This window comes from Phaenicophaeus curvirostris, chromosome 3 (assembly GCF_032191515.1).
Source record: "Phaenicophaeus curvirostris isolate KB17595 chromosome 3, BPBGC_Pcur_1.0, whole genome shotgun sequence".
In the NCBI taxonomy this organism is placed as follows: domain Eukaryota; kingdom Metazoa; phylum Chordata; class Aves; order Cuculiformes; family Cuculidae; genus Phaenicophaeus; species Phaenicophaeus curvirostris.
In genome coordinates, this window is record NC_091394.1 from 4810259 (window position 1) to 4825085 (window position 14827).

The 14827-nt window shown below is 38.4% G+C and overlaps 1 protein-coding gene across 2 annotated transcripts in view; it reads left to right on the forward strand.

Moving 5' to 3' along the window:
* ZNF407 (zinc finger protein 407) overlaps window positions 1–14471 on the forward strand; it is a 341301-nt gene extending 326830 nt beyond the window's left edge. For both annotated transcript variants that reach the window (XM_069853279.1, XM_069853278.1), the window contains exon 9: window positions 11880–14471. In XM_069853279.1, the coding sequence (XP_069709380.1) occupies window positions 11880–13228 (1349 nt within the window). In that variant the 3' untranslated portion in view covers window positions 13229–14471. The remainder of the gene's footprint in view (window positions 1–11879) is intronic.
* The last annotated feature ends 356 nt before the right edge of the window (window positions 14472–14827 follow it).

The following is a 14827-nucleotide window of genomic DNA, read 5'->3' on the forward strand; positions in this document are numbered from 1 at the left end:
TGTATTACTAATTGTGAGCAATTCAGGAGATACAGTTTTAGAGGCACACAGTTCGATAAATGCCATTAGATTTTAAATGCATTCTGTTCAGTTTGAATTTGCATGTGCTTGTGCCTAGTACTAGCGGAAAGCATATCAATTTTATTTTGCTTCCTAATTCTGCATTGAAGAAATTAGCTTTAGGCACACAGGCCTAAAACTCTTGCATGAAATTCACTCTATGGTGAAAGAGAATATAAAAAATAACACCTGGAAGAAGAAATACATTAATTTTGGGCTTCTTTTAGCTTTTCCTTTTAGACGCTGATGTAATTTTTGTTCTGTCTGTGTACATTTTCATACATGTATTTTCTTTTTATAAAGAAATAACATCATTCAAATAGCTTTAGAATCTTTTTGTTTCAGTAGAAGCATCTGAATAATGTTTTAAGGGTACTTGGAGACACATTGAAAGAAATGGTGAATCTCAGTGGGTTTTGGAGCACTGGAACATGTACCAGAAGATACAGATATGAAATCTCCAAGTAAGCCCTACCTGGTACTTGTAGCAGCTATTTCCACCTGTGATGCCACAGGCTGCTAAGAAGCTCTTTAATCTGCACATCTTAGAAATGCCAGACCACAGTGAGTCCTCCTGCATGTTTCATCTGTTACGTGTCAGAAGTTAGGAAACTGTTAGTTCACTAAACTACAGTAGCAGGAAAACCAGCAAGAAATATTTAAAAAAAAAAAATGGTAGCTGAAATTAGAACCCTTTAAGATAATTGTCAGCAGGAGCTGTTAGTTTCTCAGTGGTTTTGAAAATCAGATCTTCCAGGTATCTAGCTCCAGTCTTCTGGGTTTTTTGGTGGGGGTGTTATCTGGTCTTTGCCTTGTCGCTTATCACAAGCTTTACCCCAACCATACGTTTCTCTGAAACTTTCTCTGCTGCACTGAAAAACGTGAACTGAGTTCACACAATAGTAAAAGTGCCTGGGTCCACTTAGTTGCCACTAACAATGCTGTAGACTGTCCTGTGGAACAGCAGAATAAGTGTATTCACTGCACTGTGCATCATGCTGCAGACAAGTATACCAGGAACCATGGTGTTTTTAAACCACTTGGCATCATTTAATTAACATGCTTTTAAGGATTATTTGGCTGCAGTTGTAGGGAGATACATATAATAAATCTTTGAACAAGTGCTATCAGAAGTAAGAGCTAAGTGGCATTTAAAATACATTAGAAAAATGTGATCACTAATAAGTTTTAAAATATACCCTCTTTTTCTAGTCTAAGCTGGATCTCATGAATGGAAAAACAAGAAGAGCTAACAAAATGACCTGACAGAGTGGCAGGGTTTGTTTACTAGTCCGTATTTGAATGGGATTCGTGCTTCATCTGATTGACAGTCATTGCAAATTCTTTGGCTTTTTAAGACTTAAGGCGCCACAGTCTTGGGTGAACTTTAGTTCAGAATGGAGTTGTTTACAAAAGCTAACTAAGTAGTTATTGCAGAATCATGTGCTGTGTTTCACTTATCTGTTTGGAAATGGTGTGGATCTGCAGTATAAATGGTGATTCATTGAGTTAAATCATATTCCAGCTACTGAGCAGTCAATTTATTCCATCTGGGATCTTCACCACCCTGGCATCCAGAAGTGGATGAGGTAGCTGAATTGGCTTCCCATTGCTCGCCGTGTCCAAATGTCTTCCCACAGGATGGCATGAATGTTCCAGTGTTTCATCAAAATCGGATTAAGCTGGTCCAAAAGGGGCAAAAGTTTTCCTCCATTTTCAGCATTTGCAGCACATATAGCCAGAACGTGTGCACTTAAACCTTCAATATTTCCATGCAAGTCAGCCTTCTAATCATTCTTGTTTTGCTATTCTGAATATTCCTTAGTCAAGATCTCTCCCTTAGGGAGGCCAAGACATAATTCAGCTGTATCTGTATCAGAACATTGTGCAGCAAACATGCCTTTGAATGTGCAATTATAAATTGCTTTGGTCTGTTTTCTTATCCTGTTTTACATTTTCAGAAACTCACATGTAATTTGATGAACACTGTCATTCTTTAAATTTCTTCAGCATTACAGTTCTCAAGGGACTTTTCTCTCATTAGATGCCATTTTTGCATATTTACTTTCTCCACAAGTGCTGGTATGCAGTAGCACAAATCAAATCTTGCATCGTTATTTTTGTGTTTGCTTATGTTACACCCTGTTTTTCTTTGTAGTGAGGTTAAGAGTTCCTCCCAATTTACTATCAACTCCGTGTGACATCTAGACGCTGTTGATTTCTACCTCTAAGCTAACTCAACAACTTGGGTAGTTTTGTTGACAGATTAGTAGAAAAATTATTCAGATCTTAGAAGCACAACTTTGCAGCTGAGCAAAAGCAACTCGAGTAAGAAGCTTCTGAGCACTTAGGCAGGGCTGCAGTGCAACCTTTGACTTTGCACTTCCCATGCAGCCACGTGGCACTTGCAATCCCTGCATCAGTCGTGCTCAGCAACGGCTCAGAAGGCACCACTTCTGGTGTCTTCTGTCTTGTTTTATCTACGTACAGCCTAGTGCTTTCTAACACTGGAAGTGGAAGACAGCTCATTTAAGTACTACTGTATCAGTATGACTGAAAATATATTTCTGTCAGCAGAAGGGTCAATTATATGAACAGCTCTTCCTTTGAAGATATGCTGGAAACATGCTGCTTCCATCCTTCAGCAGAGGTGAATCATGAAAAGAAGGCTTTGTCACAAACTCGACCCTTGAAAGTGGTATAAAAGAGTTACCCATCTCTCCAGCCTCTACCTCCCATCCCACCTCTGAGAAGCAGCGTGTACCCTGCTTCACACTTCCTAAGTAATTCTAGCATTAGCGCTAATCCTGTGTCACTCTGAGCTGAAAAATCAGCATCTTTTCTGATGGGTCTTTTAGGCATGATAAACGTTGATGCTCTCAGTGCCTCAGGAGGAGTGAGGGGCCAGGAGAGGGGAGGGACTCCGCATTGTGAGTGGATCACCTATAACCAGCCTTACTCCTTCCTTCTCAGAAGTAGCTGGATCCCTTGCACTGACTTTGGAGGTGGAAAACCTGATGTCAGAAGCTCAGGAACCACGTTCATAATTAATTAACCTTTGTCTCATGCCATGTACCTGTTTGGGTGCAGCTGTACTGGTGGCTGATGCTATGTTGTGGTTACGCATGTACGGCTGATGTGTCTTATCCGTTCTTCAAAACACAGGTTGGCACGACCTACAGCTTTCAGGCTAAATTATCATAGTGCTTCTTTCCAGCTGTAGACCCATTGCAGAAACATATAAGCGTTATTCACTGCTAGCTTTACACATGGTGCTGCAAAAGAAAAGAAATAGACCTTTATCTACTCAAAACCTGTGCAAGTTAAAACCATAAAACCTCCTTCCCTTGTTTTCCTCTGAAACTTGTTGTAATGCTCTTTCTCTCACTGTATCAGCCTCTACTGTTGAATCATAAGTATTTCACTCCTCCAGGTTTCTTTCCTATATTCCCAAGCAAGTGAGAGATAAAAAGGAAAATAGCAACTGCATGTCAGTGTCCACATTAAAAAAAATACAAAATTAAGTTATGAAGCTCACCCTTTTTAGCAAAATTAACTGATCTCATATTGGGCCAGCATAGCTCCTTCTTCCTGACAGTTTATTACTTCTGATCATATGAATCAGAGCTCATTCTAGTATGATTTTGATGAAGTCTGCAAAAGAGAGTACACTCATCTCCTCCGATGCTCTGGATATTGAAAAAGATTTTTTTTTTTCTGATAAGATAGATTCTTTACTTATTAGAAGAGTGTTAACTTTTGATGTAACTCATCCTGTAGATGCCTGACACCTTGCTGAGGAATCCTGTCCTTGAAGTTACTGTAGTGCACAATGATCAGAACTTAGCAGTGATGTTTTGTTAGCATTCACTAGCAACGTCTTGGCAGAGGGTGACCTCTAGTACTGCCTCTAAACATTTTCAATTTACAGACTCAAGAATTTTTGCTGTCTTTGCCTCTCATTCTTTTGAAGAGGTCAGCCCTTTAGAAATTTGCCACAAGAAAGAAGTTTAAAATGCCCTATGTACTTAAACAGCTTAATAAGAATAGAGCCACAATGAACACACAACATACAATTCATTTTAATATTTATACAAGAAATTCTCATTGTTTTAAGTGTACACAAGCAGCTGCTGTCATTTGGCTATGAGCAGATGTTAGACCTCCGAAAGCTTTGCTGATAATTAAAATACTAACAGTTAGTGTTTTACCCCAGCTGCAGGTTCTGTTTACTGTAAATTTGATTTTAATGGTGCCTCTGTGCAGTTATTGAATAGAGGTTTGTTTTCTACTATACATACAAAAGTGTCTAAAATGAAGACAAATGGTTATTTCCTGTAATTTACTCTGGAAAGATATGAATATACACTGTAGCATAGCTGAATTTATGAATGAAATACAGATATGACTGTCACGTTGGAAACGGTAGTTTCTGCTATCTTAACTAACAGAAAGAACTAAAGCAACTTGCTATTTCTAGTTGTTCCTAAGCATTCCCACTAAAAACTGCTGTGCTTTTCAAATGGATTGAGACGTGCCCTCAAGCAAAGAACAGGTGCTCCTTTTTACTGAATGGGTGTATAAATCAGAATTAATAAATACAGGAAATCACAATACTTGTATCTGATAGGTATGCAGGAGAATGTAATTTCTGCTTGATCATTTAATAATGTGGTGTTTTATTTTATGTATTCTTTACAAGTGTCTGTTCTCTTTAGTGCATATATGTACATCAAACGTTAGGGAAGGGTAGCCACTTTCAGAATTGTTAATCCCAAGGGCCTGATTATGCAAACACAATGCATAATGCAAGCTACCATGTTTAGTCCCTTTGAGACTATTGAGGCTAACTATGGCAGTAAGCAGTACTCTTGATAAATAAATGCTTAGAAGACCAGGATCTAAATGTATATGTTCTTGAAAACTAAAACTCTTGCTTAGGTAATAATGACAAAAAGGGGTTCTTTTACTTTTTTGGACAAAGCAGTTACTGTATGGGACTAGACCTATTTCAGAATTCCAGATCATTTTCCTTATGGGTAGAGCTTGTGGGTTTTTTTTCCTGATTTTCTCATGTTAGCATTCATATTATTTTTTCATAATATCTTATGTTGTTCTGTCTGCCTAGGAAACAAAATTCTCTGGTTTGACCAAGCATGACCAGTACCTCTTAAAATAAAGACCCTGATTTAGAGTGTTAAAAATGCCCTTCCCAGTTGCACTGCAGGGGTTAAACCAGCAAAAGTGCCTCCATGAAGGATCAATGTCAATTGTTCCCAAACTGAGGGCTGGAGTAGCCTTTGAAGCTGGACTGCCAAGAAACGTCTAGGCTGGCCATCCTCATCTCCAGCTGCTAAATTGCACTGAAAGAACTGGCTAAAATAACTCCAAATACATTCCTAATGCTTTTTTCCCATATAGGTTGTTGCTGTGCATTCCACAGTGAGGTTTTTGCTCACACATACGAGGTTAGGAACTGAGAAGACAAGCCGGCACGGTGGCAAGTAGGCAAAGAGGATAAGTAGTCTACAAGAAAATTGATTACTGCACAGGTTAGGCAGGTGTAAAAATCTGCGTGTTTACACTCTACATGTTTGCCATGATCAGTGGGAGTTTCAGTATGTATATTTTTTATTTGCATAGCTTCTGTAACACTGGGCTCTGTAGTGTTCATTTTTTGACCTTGAGTGCAGGAAAAGAGAAACTGAAATTTTTCACAGAGAAGGCCTTTTCCCAAAGGTTAATTGGACACTGGAGAGAAACTAAACCAAACCAAACAAACTGCCTAAACATCCAAACTGAATGGCTCAGCTATTTATTTGGTGGTTGTTTATCCCTTCATTTCTTTTTGTTGCTCTTGTCATAGTCCTCTAAGGTATGAGAGGTAAAAATAACAAGCAAGAAAATTTCAATCTGTGTCTCAAAAGAAAAAAGAACCACAAAAATATTTCCTTTTACATTTTAAGGATGCTAAAAGGACATCTGCTGCTTTGTTTAAGATACCTGGAAGATTAAAACTTCATCCTTTATTCCAGCAGTTCTTAGAAGACCTTGAAGTTGGTAAACATGATTGAGTGGTCAAGGACAAAGCTAGGAGCCCAGGATGTTTTGAGTTTCAGCATTGAAACAGGATATTCCTGGATTTTTAAGTAAAAAATGCACTATTAACACTGTTTGGGAATTGGTTCATTTTCTTTTTTATGATACTAATATACCGAAAGGAAAAAGAACTTGCTCTGTTGATATTTCTAGAGATTTACATGCTTTGTGCCCACAGAGGATGGTTCTTTTTATGTTTCTTAGGGATCTGGATAAATCTGGATAAGATCTGGATAGGTATACTTATTTGTACTGCTTTACAGATATTTGCTGCCTTTGTGGACATAATAGGTCTGGCAGAGCCACTTTGGCTTGCTGATTTATTTGCTTCTTGATCTGACCCATCCTATTTTCTTTCCTTCAGCAGAAGACATGAATGAGCCTTCACAACCTCTTATTTAGTAGGCTGGTTTAGCAAATGCTGGTCCATGCATTCCTTGCACATAAAAACCGTACAAATGAGAAAGAACGGAAGAATAGGTTTTGCTGTGGTTAAGGAACAGAGATCTGAAAAATGTGGCTTATTATTATGAAAATGAAGGAAATCCCAAATTTGTGACATTATACCACAATTCTTAGACTGCACTTAATTAATGAAAGTAGAGATTATTACAAAAATAATTTTTAAAAGGAAATAAAAAAAGAGCAGAAACTTGGAGTTTGATCAAGGCCTAAATTATTTCTTTAATGAATTTGAACGGTGGACATAACCATACCACTCAAGATATTGTACTACCATGTAGACAATAACTTTTAAAATAAAAAATCAGTTGTTCGTTCAAGTGATGTCCAAGATAGTCTAAATTTTCTCTATCATTTAAATTCCTTGAAGGTTGCATTTAATTGAAGGAAACTATGTTTCTTTGCACTCGCATTATTTAATATCATTGCATTTTATTAGATACCAAATATTTGTACACATCAATAAATAGCTTACCTAATCACCAAAGTTTGAAAAATTAAGTGCCGCTGAATAGGGGGCTATAAATCAGGCCTCCTAGGACTTGTGCAGAAAAGGAAAAACAGCTGGTTTCAGCTTGCTGTGTAAATACAGATCATTTCCGTCGTTGTAATAGATTATTTCATTTATGACTTAGTGCTTTGTCCTAAAGGTGCTCCTTGTGAAGGGTATCCTCAGTCTAGCCTCGCCGTGCAGAACCGCTTGCTGCAACTTTTGGGGAAGGCTTGGAATTCTAAAGAGGCTGCTGGCAGAGAGCAAAGTGGTGCTTTACATATAATATTAGCCCAGACTTTCCTAACGCATTATGCATTTCTTTCTGAGACAAGTCTCCTTAATGCCATCTTTATCTGCTACACGATGCATGAAATCTACTTTCTGTTTTAGAACTGCGGCTGACCCCTGACCCCGCGAGTGGCGCCGCAATGTGACCTTTCTATTGTCATCAGCTTTCATTCTCCTGAAAATTCTATGAATTTTTATTACAAGTTTTTTTTTAAACCAAGCTGAGGCTTCAACAAATTACTTGACACAGATGAGATGAAGTTGTTGAAGTAGTGTTAGATAAGTTTTACAGCCAGCATGTGTGCTGCTGAACAGTACAAAGCCAGTGTCCTACAATGTCATACACCAGTAACTGCTGAGCCTACTATTGGATAAATACATCATTTTATGGAACATTGATTGTTCTATAAACCCAATGGAGTATTATGCTCTATGATCAAACCATTTAGATTGTGTGTAGAGCACAGAAAATGCCATATTCAGGATGGTACTAAAAGTGCCATTTGTGTATTTTATGGATGTCATTACAGGGGAAACTTCTCTCTGTAGGCCCTGTTTACTGCAAAATTTTTTAGTCTGTAATGACATTTTTCATTCACAACGTATGCCTTCAAGAGAGGGGGGCCCTGTTTTATTTGTTTCATTCGAGTTTACTGCACAAATCCTGTACATTTTAATTAAATGTAAGCTTAACAAAAGAATAAGGTATTTATTCTGCAGGGAACAAATGATGACAGTAACAAAAGAATAAAACAGACACACAAAAGAAAGTCAGGTGCTGAGTAAAAGAGAGGGGAAAAGGTACTAAGCCCTATTTGTAGTTTCCCAGAAGCACGTTAAACATCAAAACATTTCTTTTAGCCCCGTTGCAGGAGTTTGTGGTCTCTGAGAATTAAAATAACCTGCAAATATGGATTTAATGTCTAAAAAATCCTGTCATTTTCAAATAAAAAACTTAACAGTCACTTAGGTCTCCAACTGATAAATAATATTCCCCTGAAATGACAAACTTCTTGGAAAGAAACCAACTCTGTGATCACTGCACCCCTAGATATGAAACACCTCTTTACAAATTGTCTGAATATGAGCTCTTGTATCATTATATCCTGTCATTTTAATGCCTATTTGTGTATCTTTTTAATTCGCAATGACATGCAATCAGCAACAAGTCCGCTTTTCCTAATATTAATGTGGGCTTGTATTGCAGCTTATGTTTGCCGTGTCAGCCAACACTTACCCCTTCTCTTTACCCATTTTTAAGAGGGGGGCAAGAGGCAAGCTGGATTTAGTAGGACAACATGATTTGTTGCTACACACAGTCCAATAATGTGACATGTTGCTTAAATACATAAAAATTCCTACGAATTTGTGTTGGATAGCAGTGCTCCATTATAGAAATGCACTGTTCCAAAACTGAAATAGCAGCTAAGCCGCAAAAGATGTTGTTTTCTAAATATCTTCCCTACTTGGCTTTTCACTGTTCAAACAAAAGAAAAACAGTAAAATCTGCAATTCATATTTACCATGAAAAATCACTAAAATTGAAGTTGATGTTCCCAGTAAATTCTTGGTCATAGTCCAGTTAAAATTTAAAGTTACAGTAGATTCACATTAGTTTAAGTGACACTTGAACTTCTACACAGCTCAACATTAATTCATTATAGTTGAAATGGAAGAATCTTCAGTGGGTGAATCTTTTACAATCTGATTGAGGCTGTTACATTTTATAGGAGCCATTTTTCAAAGCAGTACTGACAGCACTCGAAGTTATTAAATTGCTGAATCAAAAGATGGACCTGCAATTGCATTTATGAACTGTGATGGAATAGCTGGGGTTGCACTGAGCGGAGGTTAAGATGTTGGTGTAGTTAAGCTTCATCACACCCCTTAGTGACAGCAGTATTTACCCATGTAGTTTACTTTAATGGTCAGGAAGTGGCTTAACTCACCTCTGGATTCAAATAGATTAAGTAAGCAGTCAGAATGGCATAATTATCAGTGCTACAAGGAATTCACCGGATAGCTTTTCACCCAGGAGACTTCCTATTCAATTGCACAGTAAAGACTGGAGATGCGTAGATTCACGGGTACAGCATTTCTTTGAGGAGATGAAAACAGGATGCTTTTTCTTTTTCTTTCCCTTCCCCAGACCAGAGCTTCTGCTCAATGCAGCGATGCTGTGTCCCCATACATAAATTATCATGATCTTAGGGGAAATATGTCATGATTTCGCTGTGCGTCTGTGAAAATTATGATGGTAGAGTTATTTTGATTTTGAAATCCAGTGGAAAATGCATGATTTGTAGAGTTATTTTGATTTTGTGCCACATCACTGCCAGGCTCCTCTTTTATCATGTCAACAAAGCAAGATTCCTGAGAGAATTAATTACTTCTTCTCTATTATAAAATGTGGAAGAGCTAAGATAATTGTCATTTTATGTTGATTTCCCCTTCTTATTTTTCTGCTCTTTGGGGGGTCTTGTGAATGTCAGTGCCTACAGAGAGCGCGGGAAAAGTGGGGATAAGAACCAGTTATACCACAGTAAGCTTCCTTCTAGCTTATGCCTGACAAAATGTACTTCAATTGCATGTGCCAGATTTATCACGCAGCATCACTTGGAAACACTCTTAAGGTTTAAATTGTTAATTTTCTTTTCCAAAGATAACCTGCCTTGCAAACTAAGATGGAGAAAGTTGTATAACATCAGTTTAGACTTGTGGAGGTGATTTGCAGCCTTTCACCTTAGCAAAATTACTTCTTGTGCATTGCAGTACAGTTCTCCTCTAGAAGCTTTGCAACAGAAAAAAAAGAGAGAGAGATAGAGAGAGAGATAGATAGATAGACAGACAGACAGATAGACGGATGGATGGATGGATGGATGGATGGATGGATAGATGAATGCATGCCAGCAAGAATCCAGTTTTTTAAGTATTACTGTTATCTTGGAATATTAGTTTGATATGCACCTTAGTGTATCAAGTTGCTAGAGGCTGCAAGATGTCAAGTACTCAGTCTCGGAGTAACACAGCTCCAAAGTGTGAATATAGCTTTAAGCAAATGAGTCTCTGTGTTTTTAAAGCACACTTTTGTTCTCTGTAGGATCAGGGCCTGACAGCTCTGTGGTTTGTGTGAAAGAGGCCCCTCAGACCACCTTTAGTATAATTTTCTTGGCCTCTTGAGTCTGATGGAGTGTGTTGTTCACTAGAAGGGTCTTGGAAAGTATAGTAGCAATCTGAAATTTGACTGCCAGAGTAAGTTATTTTTCTTTTTGTTTTATTCCAAACAATCAGTGGCATATCTGTGTGTGTCTGTGATAAGATGCTACACCTGTTATTCCAGAGATGTGATTTCAGTTTGCATCGGTGAATTTAAACTAGAGTGTGGGTGGGGGTAGTCTCAGCAGCATGGGCTTCATCAGCCTTCCCAAAACCCATCTGGCGTTAGACCCTCGCCTCATTCTCAGTGTCCAGGACCTACTCTTCTCTCTGTGTGTGCTGGTTGTGGCCCAAAGCTCTCTTTCCAGCACCTGCAGGAGCTGCAGGAGTCTTCAGGATGGCAGTGCCACGGGGAGGCAGTGAGTGCTAGAGCTGTTCTACCATGGACATCCACAAAGATGGTCACAGGGTCTTCTCAGTTGTGTCTTCCCAATAGTGCTGAAGGCAATGCAGAGGATGATGGGCTTGACTTTGTACGGCTGTGGGCACCATTTACTTTGCTGAAGCTTTATTGTTGGCGATGGGAACTGAGAAGGAAACCTTCAATGACCCAAAAAAAGACTGAGTGGCAAAGCGAGCAGTTGGAATGTGTATTTTAATCTGTTAATTGATTTTGTGTAGAAATAATTAAGAAGTGTAATTGAGGTTTCTCTGGGTGATATTTTATAGAATTCTCTACTTAGGTTAAGAAAACTGCCGAGCGTTTTCTCCAGGTAACTAGGCTAGTGATTGAGTCAGTCAGGTTCACTGGAGAAGATGCTAGTGGGAAATGAAGGGGAAGACAACGGCATCAAAATGACAGCATGGCAATTACCTCACCAACAAAATCAGAGTATTAAGAAGATCATCCACAGGTTTTCACACCCAGATATGTTTAATGTAATATACAATCCTAAAATTCATTACTGAAGTGCTGAAATATCACCAATAGGATCTTTTATAAAAGATGTGTTATTTGGCTTTTACCTGTATACTGTATATTTATCTAGGCTTTTTTATACAGCCTGTTTTTAAAAAAAAACACATTTAAATTGTTAATAGGCTGCAGAATTGTTAAACTCAGCAATTATTTCAACCTGTAAATATGTTATTTGGAAAACATGCAAATTGTTTTTGTTCGCTTGCTCATTTGATCTCTATTTTCTGCCAGTGAAATCTAAGAATTGTCAAGGATTTTTTTTTCCATTTAACCTACAATTTGGTAAAGTAACGAACTGATATTTGCCATGAAGCCGTGTTAACAGCATATTTTATCTTGTAGGCATTGTGTCCAAGTCCTATGAGTGCCGACTGAAGGGGCAAGGAGCAACATTTGTGGAAACTACAAGTCCTTTTACTGCAGCAGCAGTGGGAGAGGTATCTCCAGTTAAAGAAAAGGTCTTTCGGGGCAATAGAAGACAGCCACAGTCACCTGAAGAAGTTCAGCAAGTTATCATTATTCAAGGATACGATGGCGACTTCACTATTGATGCATCTGTGGAAGAAACGGCTGCGGCTACCCTTCAGACTCTAGCCATGGCTGGTCAGATGGCCAGGGTGGTCCATATTACAGAAGATGGACAAGTCATAGCTACAAATCAAACTGGCTCACACGTGAGTAGCGTGGTTCCAGGGCAGATACTTACTGAGCAGTTAGCAGACGGTGCAACACAAGTGGTAGTGGTTGAAGGAACAGGAACTGATATGGAAGAGGCCATCCAAATCGATGCAGTTCATGACTCCCGTAACGCTGTACTGCAGCAGATAATGCGACAAGAAGTTTTAGATGCTTCTGAAGCTACAGCTCATCCTCCAGACTCTTCCTCAGCATTAGATGCCCTGCTCTGTGCTGTAACAGAGCTGGGTGAAGTAGAAACCAAATCTGGACTCCTTGACAGATGCAAGTCTAGTCACAAAGATTTATTGCAAATGCCAAACCCAGAGACGCCCAGCGTTCCCAGTGATGCAGAGGGAGAACAAATACAAATGTTCCATGAAGTTCAAGAGACTCAGGAAGATACCAAACCTATGGAAGCAGTGACACGGGTCATGCACCCATCGGCTATAATTGCATCTCAGGAGAGAGCGCAGGCTGCCTTCAAGAAAATGGTCCAAGGAGTATTACAGTTTGCTGTGTGTGATACGGCTGCAGCCGACCAGCTGATGAAAGAAGGTGTCACTCAGGTCATTGTAAATGAGGAAGGGACTGTGCATATGGTAGCTAGAGAAGGCTCTCAGATAATTATGCAGGAAGCTGGTAGCCACGCGCTCAGTGTCCAAAGCGAGCACATGGATTTAGTTGAGTCAGATGGGGAAATATCGCAGATTATTGTCACAGAAGAAATAGCTCAAGCCATGGTTCAGGGTTCTGATGGTGACTTCTCTGAAGGTGCAACCCATTACATCGTCACAGAACTGCCACCAGACATGCAGGACGAGCCTGGTGTGTACTCACACGCTGTGATAGAGACAGCCAGGTCTCCAGAGATTTTGCAGGCTGGTACTGCTATAAAAAACGAAGCTATATCCTCTGATAGATCAGAAGAGTTAACAAGCATGGTCATTTATACAGAGGGTGGTTCACAAGTAATTCAGGGCCAGAGAGATGGTAATGAAGTACAAGAAGCATGAAGAGCTTCATCTCCTAGGCTTGATGCAAGGCAGAGCTGGAAATTACCAGATCCATGGAGGCACCGTATTCCTGGTACATTGTCTGTAAAACCTTCTCAATACAACATCCTCTTAGCCAGGTAACAAATACACATGCTGCAGGAGGTGAAGTTCAACTACTAGGAGGAATTCACTGAAAGGGATAGTATCCTGTTAACAATAGCTCTAAGAATTATTATATGGCATTATTATAAAGCAAGCATATTAGGGTACAAAATAGAATACCTTACCCTCCCCCACCAAAAAAAAACCAGGTATTGTTCTATTCACTGCTTTCTTTGTTGGTTTGGGGTTTTTTAATGTTGTTTTATCTCAGGGTATTTCCCTGCCTTCTGTCATTTTTGTCTAACATAATCATGGGAGTAAAATAATTCCACTTACATGTACAGTTTGTGAACAGATAAATAAGCAAAAAATACAAACCCCACAATAACAAGGTGTACAGGTAAGCTTACCTACTGTAATTGGTGCCCTTCTTTATTTTAAAGAAGAACAGGTGACATTTTACTTTCTAGAAACTTACTTTAAAATATCTCTGGCTAAGAATATGTCATCAAAATAAGGGGTTTTTGCATCTAAAACCAAATTTTTCATAGTAGTTTACTCTTTCATGGTATCACATAGGACTTTCTCTGAAGAAGAGCTCAAAAAAGCTACACTTCAGAAAATTCTTGATGATGCATATTCAGGAAGAAGAACTTGATGCCTAGAACTTCCACTTAATTTTACATGAGTCCTACATAAGCAATGTGCATTTTTTGAAAAAAAAAAAAAAAATACTGTCACTGTCAGTGTTTTAGTTTTCTTACAAGTAGTGCTTCATATAAATATCATTTTGCAGTTCATTCTGTGAGCAACTTCTGAAATGTTATGGGGTTTTTTAAAGAAAACTCTGACATTGACATTAACGAGTAGGAAAAAAATGGTGACCTTGTGTTTCTTGCTTAGTCCAGAATGTCAATTATTTACTTGTGGCTATACTGCAATTGTTCAATGCAAGTTCATGTTGAAAAGATTTGTTTCATGATACAACTGCTTTTGTTTCTTTAAAAAAATGTAAAATATAAACTGGCAAGTTTGGGGGATTATTTTTGTTTTGTCTTTCAAATAAAATGTTAGCATTAAAATGAAGCATCATGATTTTTAATATTAAGCAATAAACAGAACTGGCATTCAGCAGAAGCAAACGAATGCTATCTGTTATGTCTGTGCATTTTCTCTTTTCTCTTTTCCTTTCTCCAGCTCGCTAGATAGATAAAGATAAAAGAATCTAATTTCTGAAGTGTGCCTCATGCATGCTTAATATAATTGTGTAAGTGTTTAGGGTATAAGCCATGCTGACTCTAGAGATAACTGGGTTTCCTATCATGTTTAATATCTGAAAATTATCAACTGTAAGAAAGTTGGGGTGAGGTAAAACAATAGTTCCTTCCTGAAGCAACTGTTTAAAATGTATTTTCTGATAGAGCTGCTTAGAAAAGGTGCTTCATTCTGGGGCTATAAGATCCTGCTGTCTTTTCATCTCTCTTTATTATTATTTTTTAAATTTTATTATTTTCC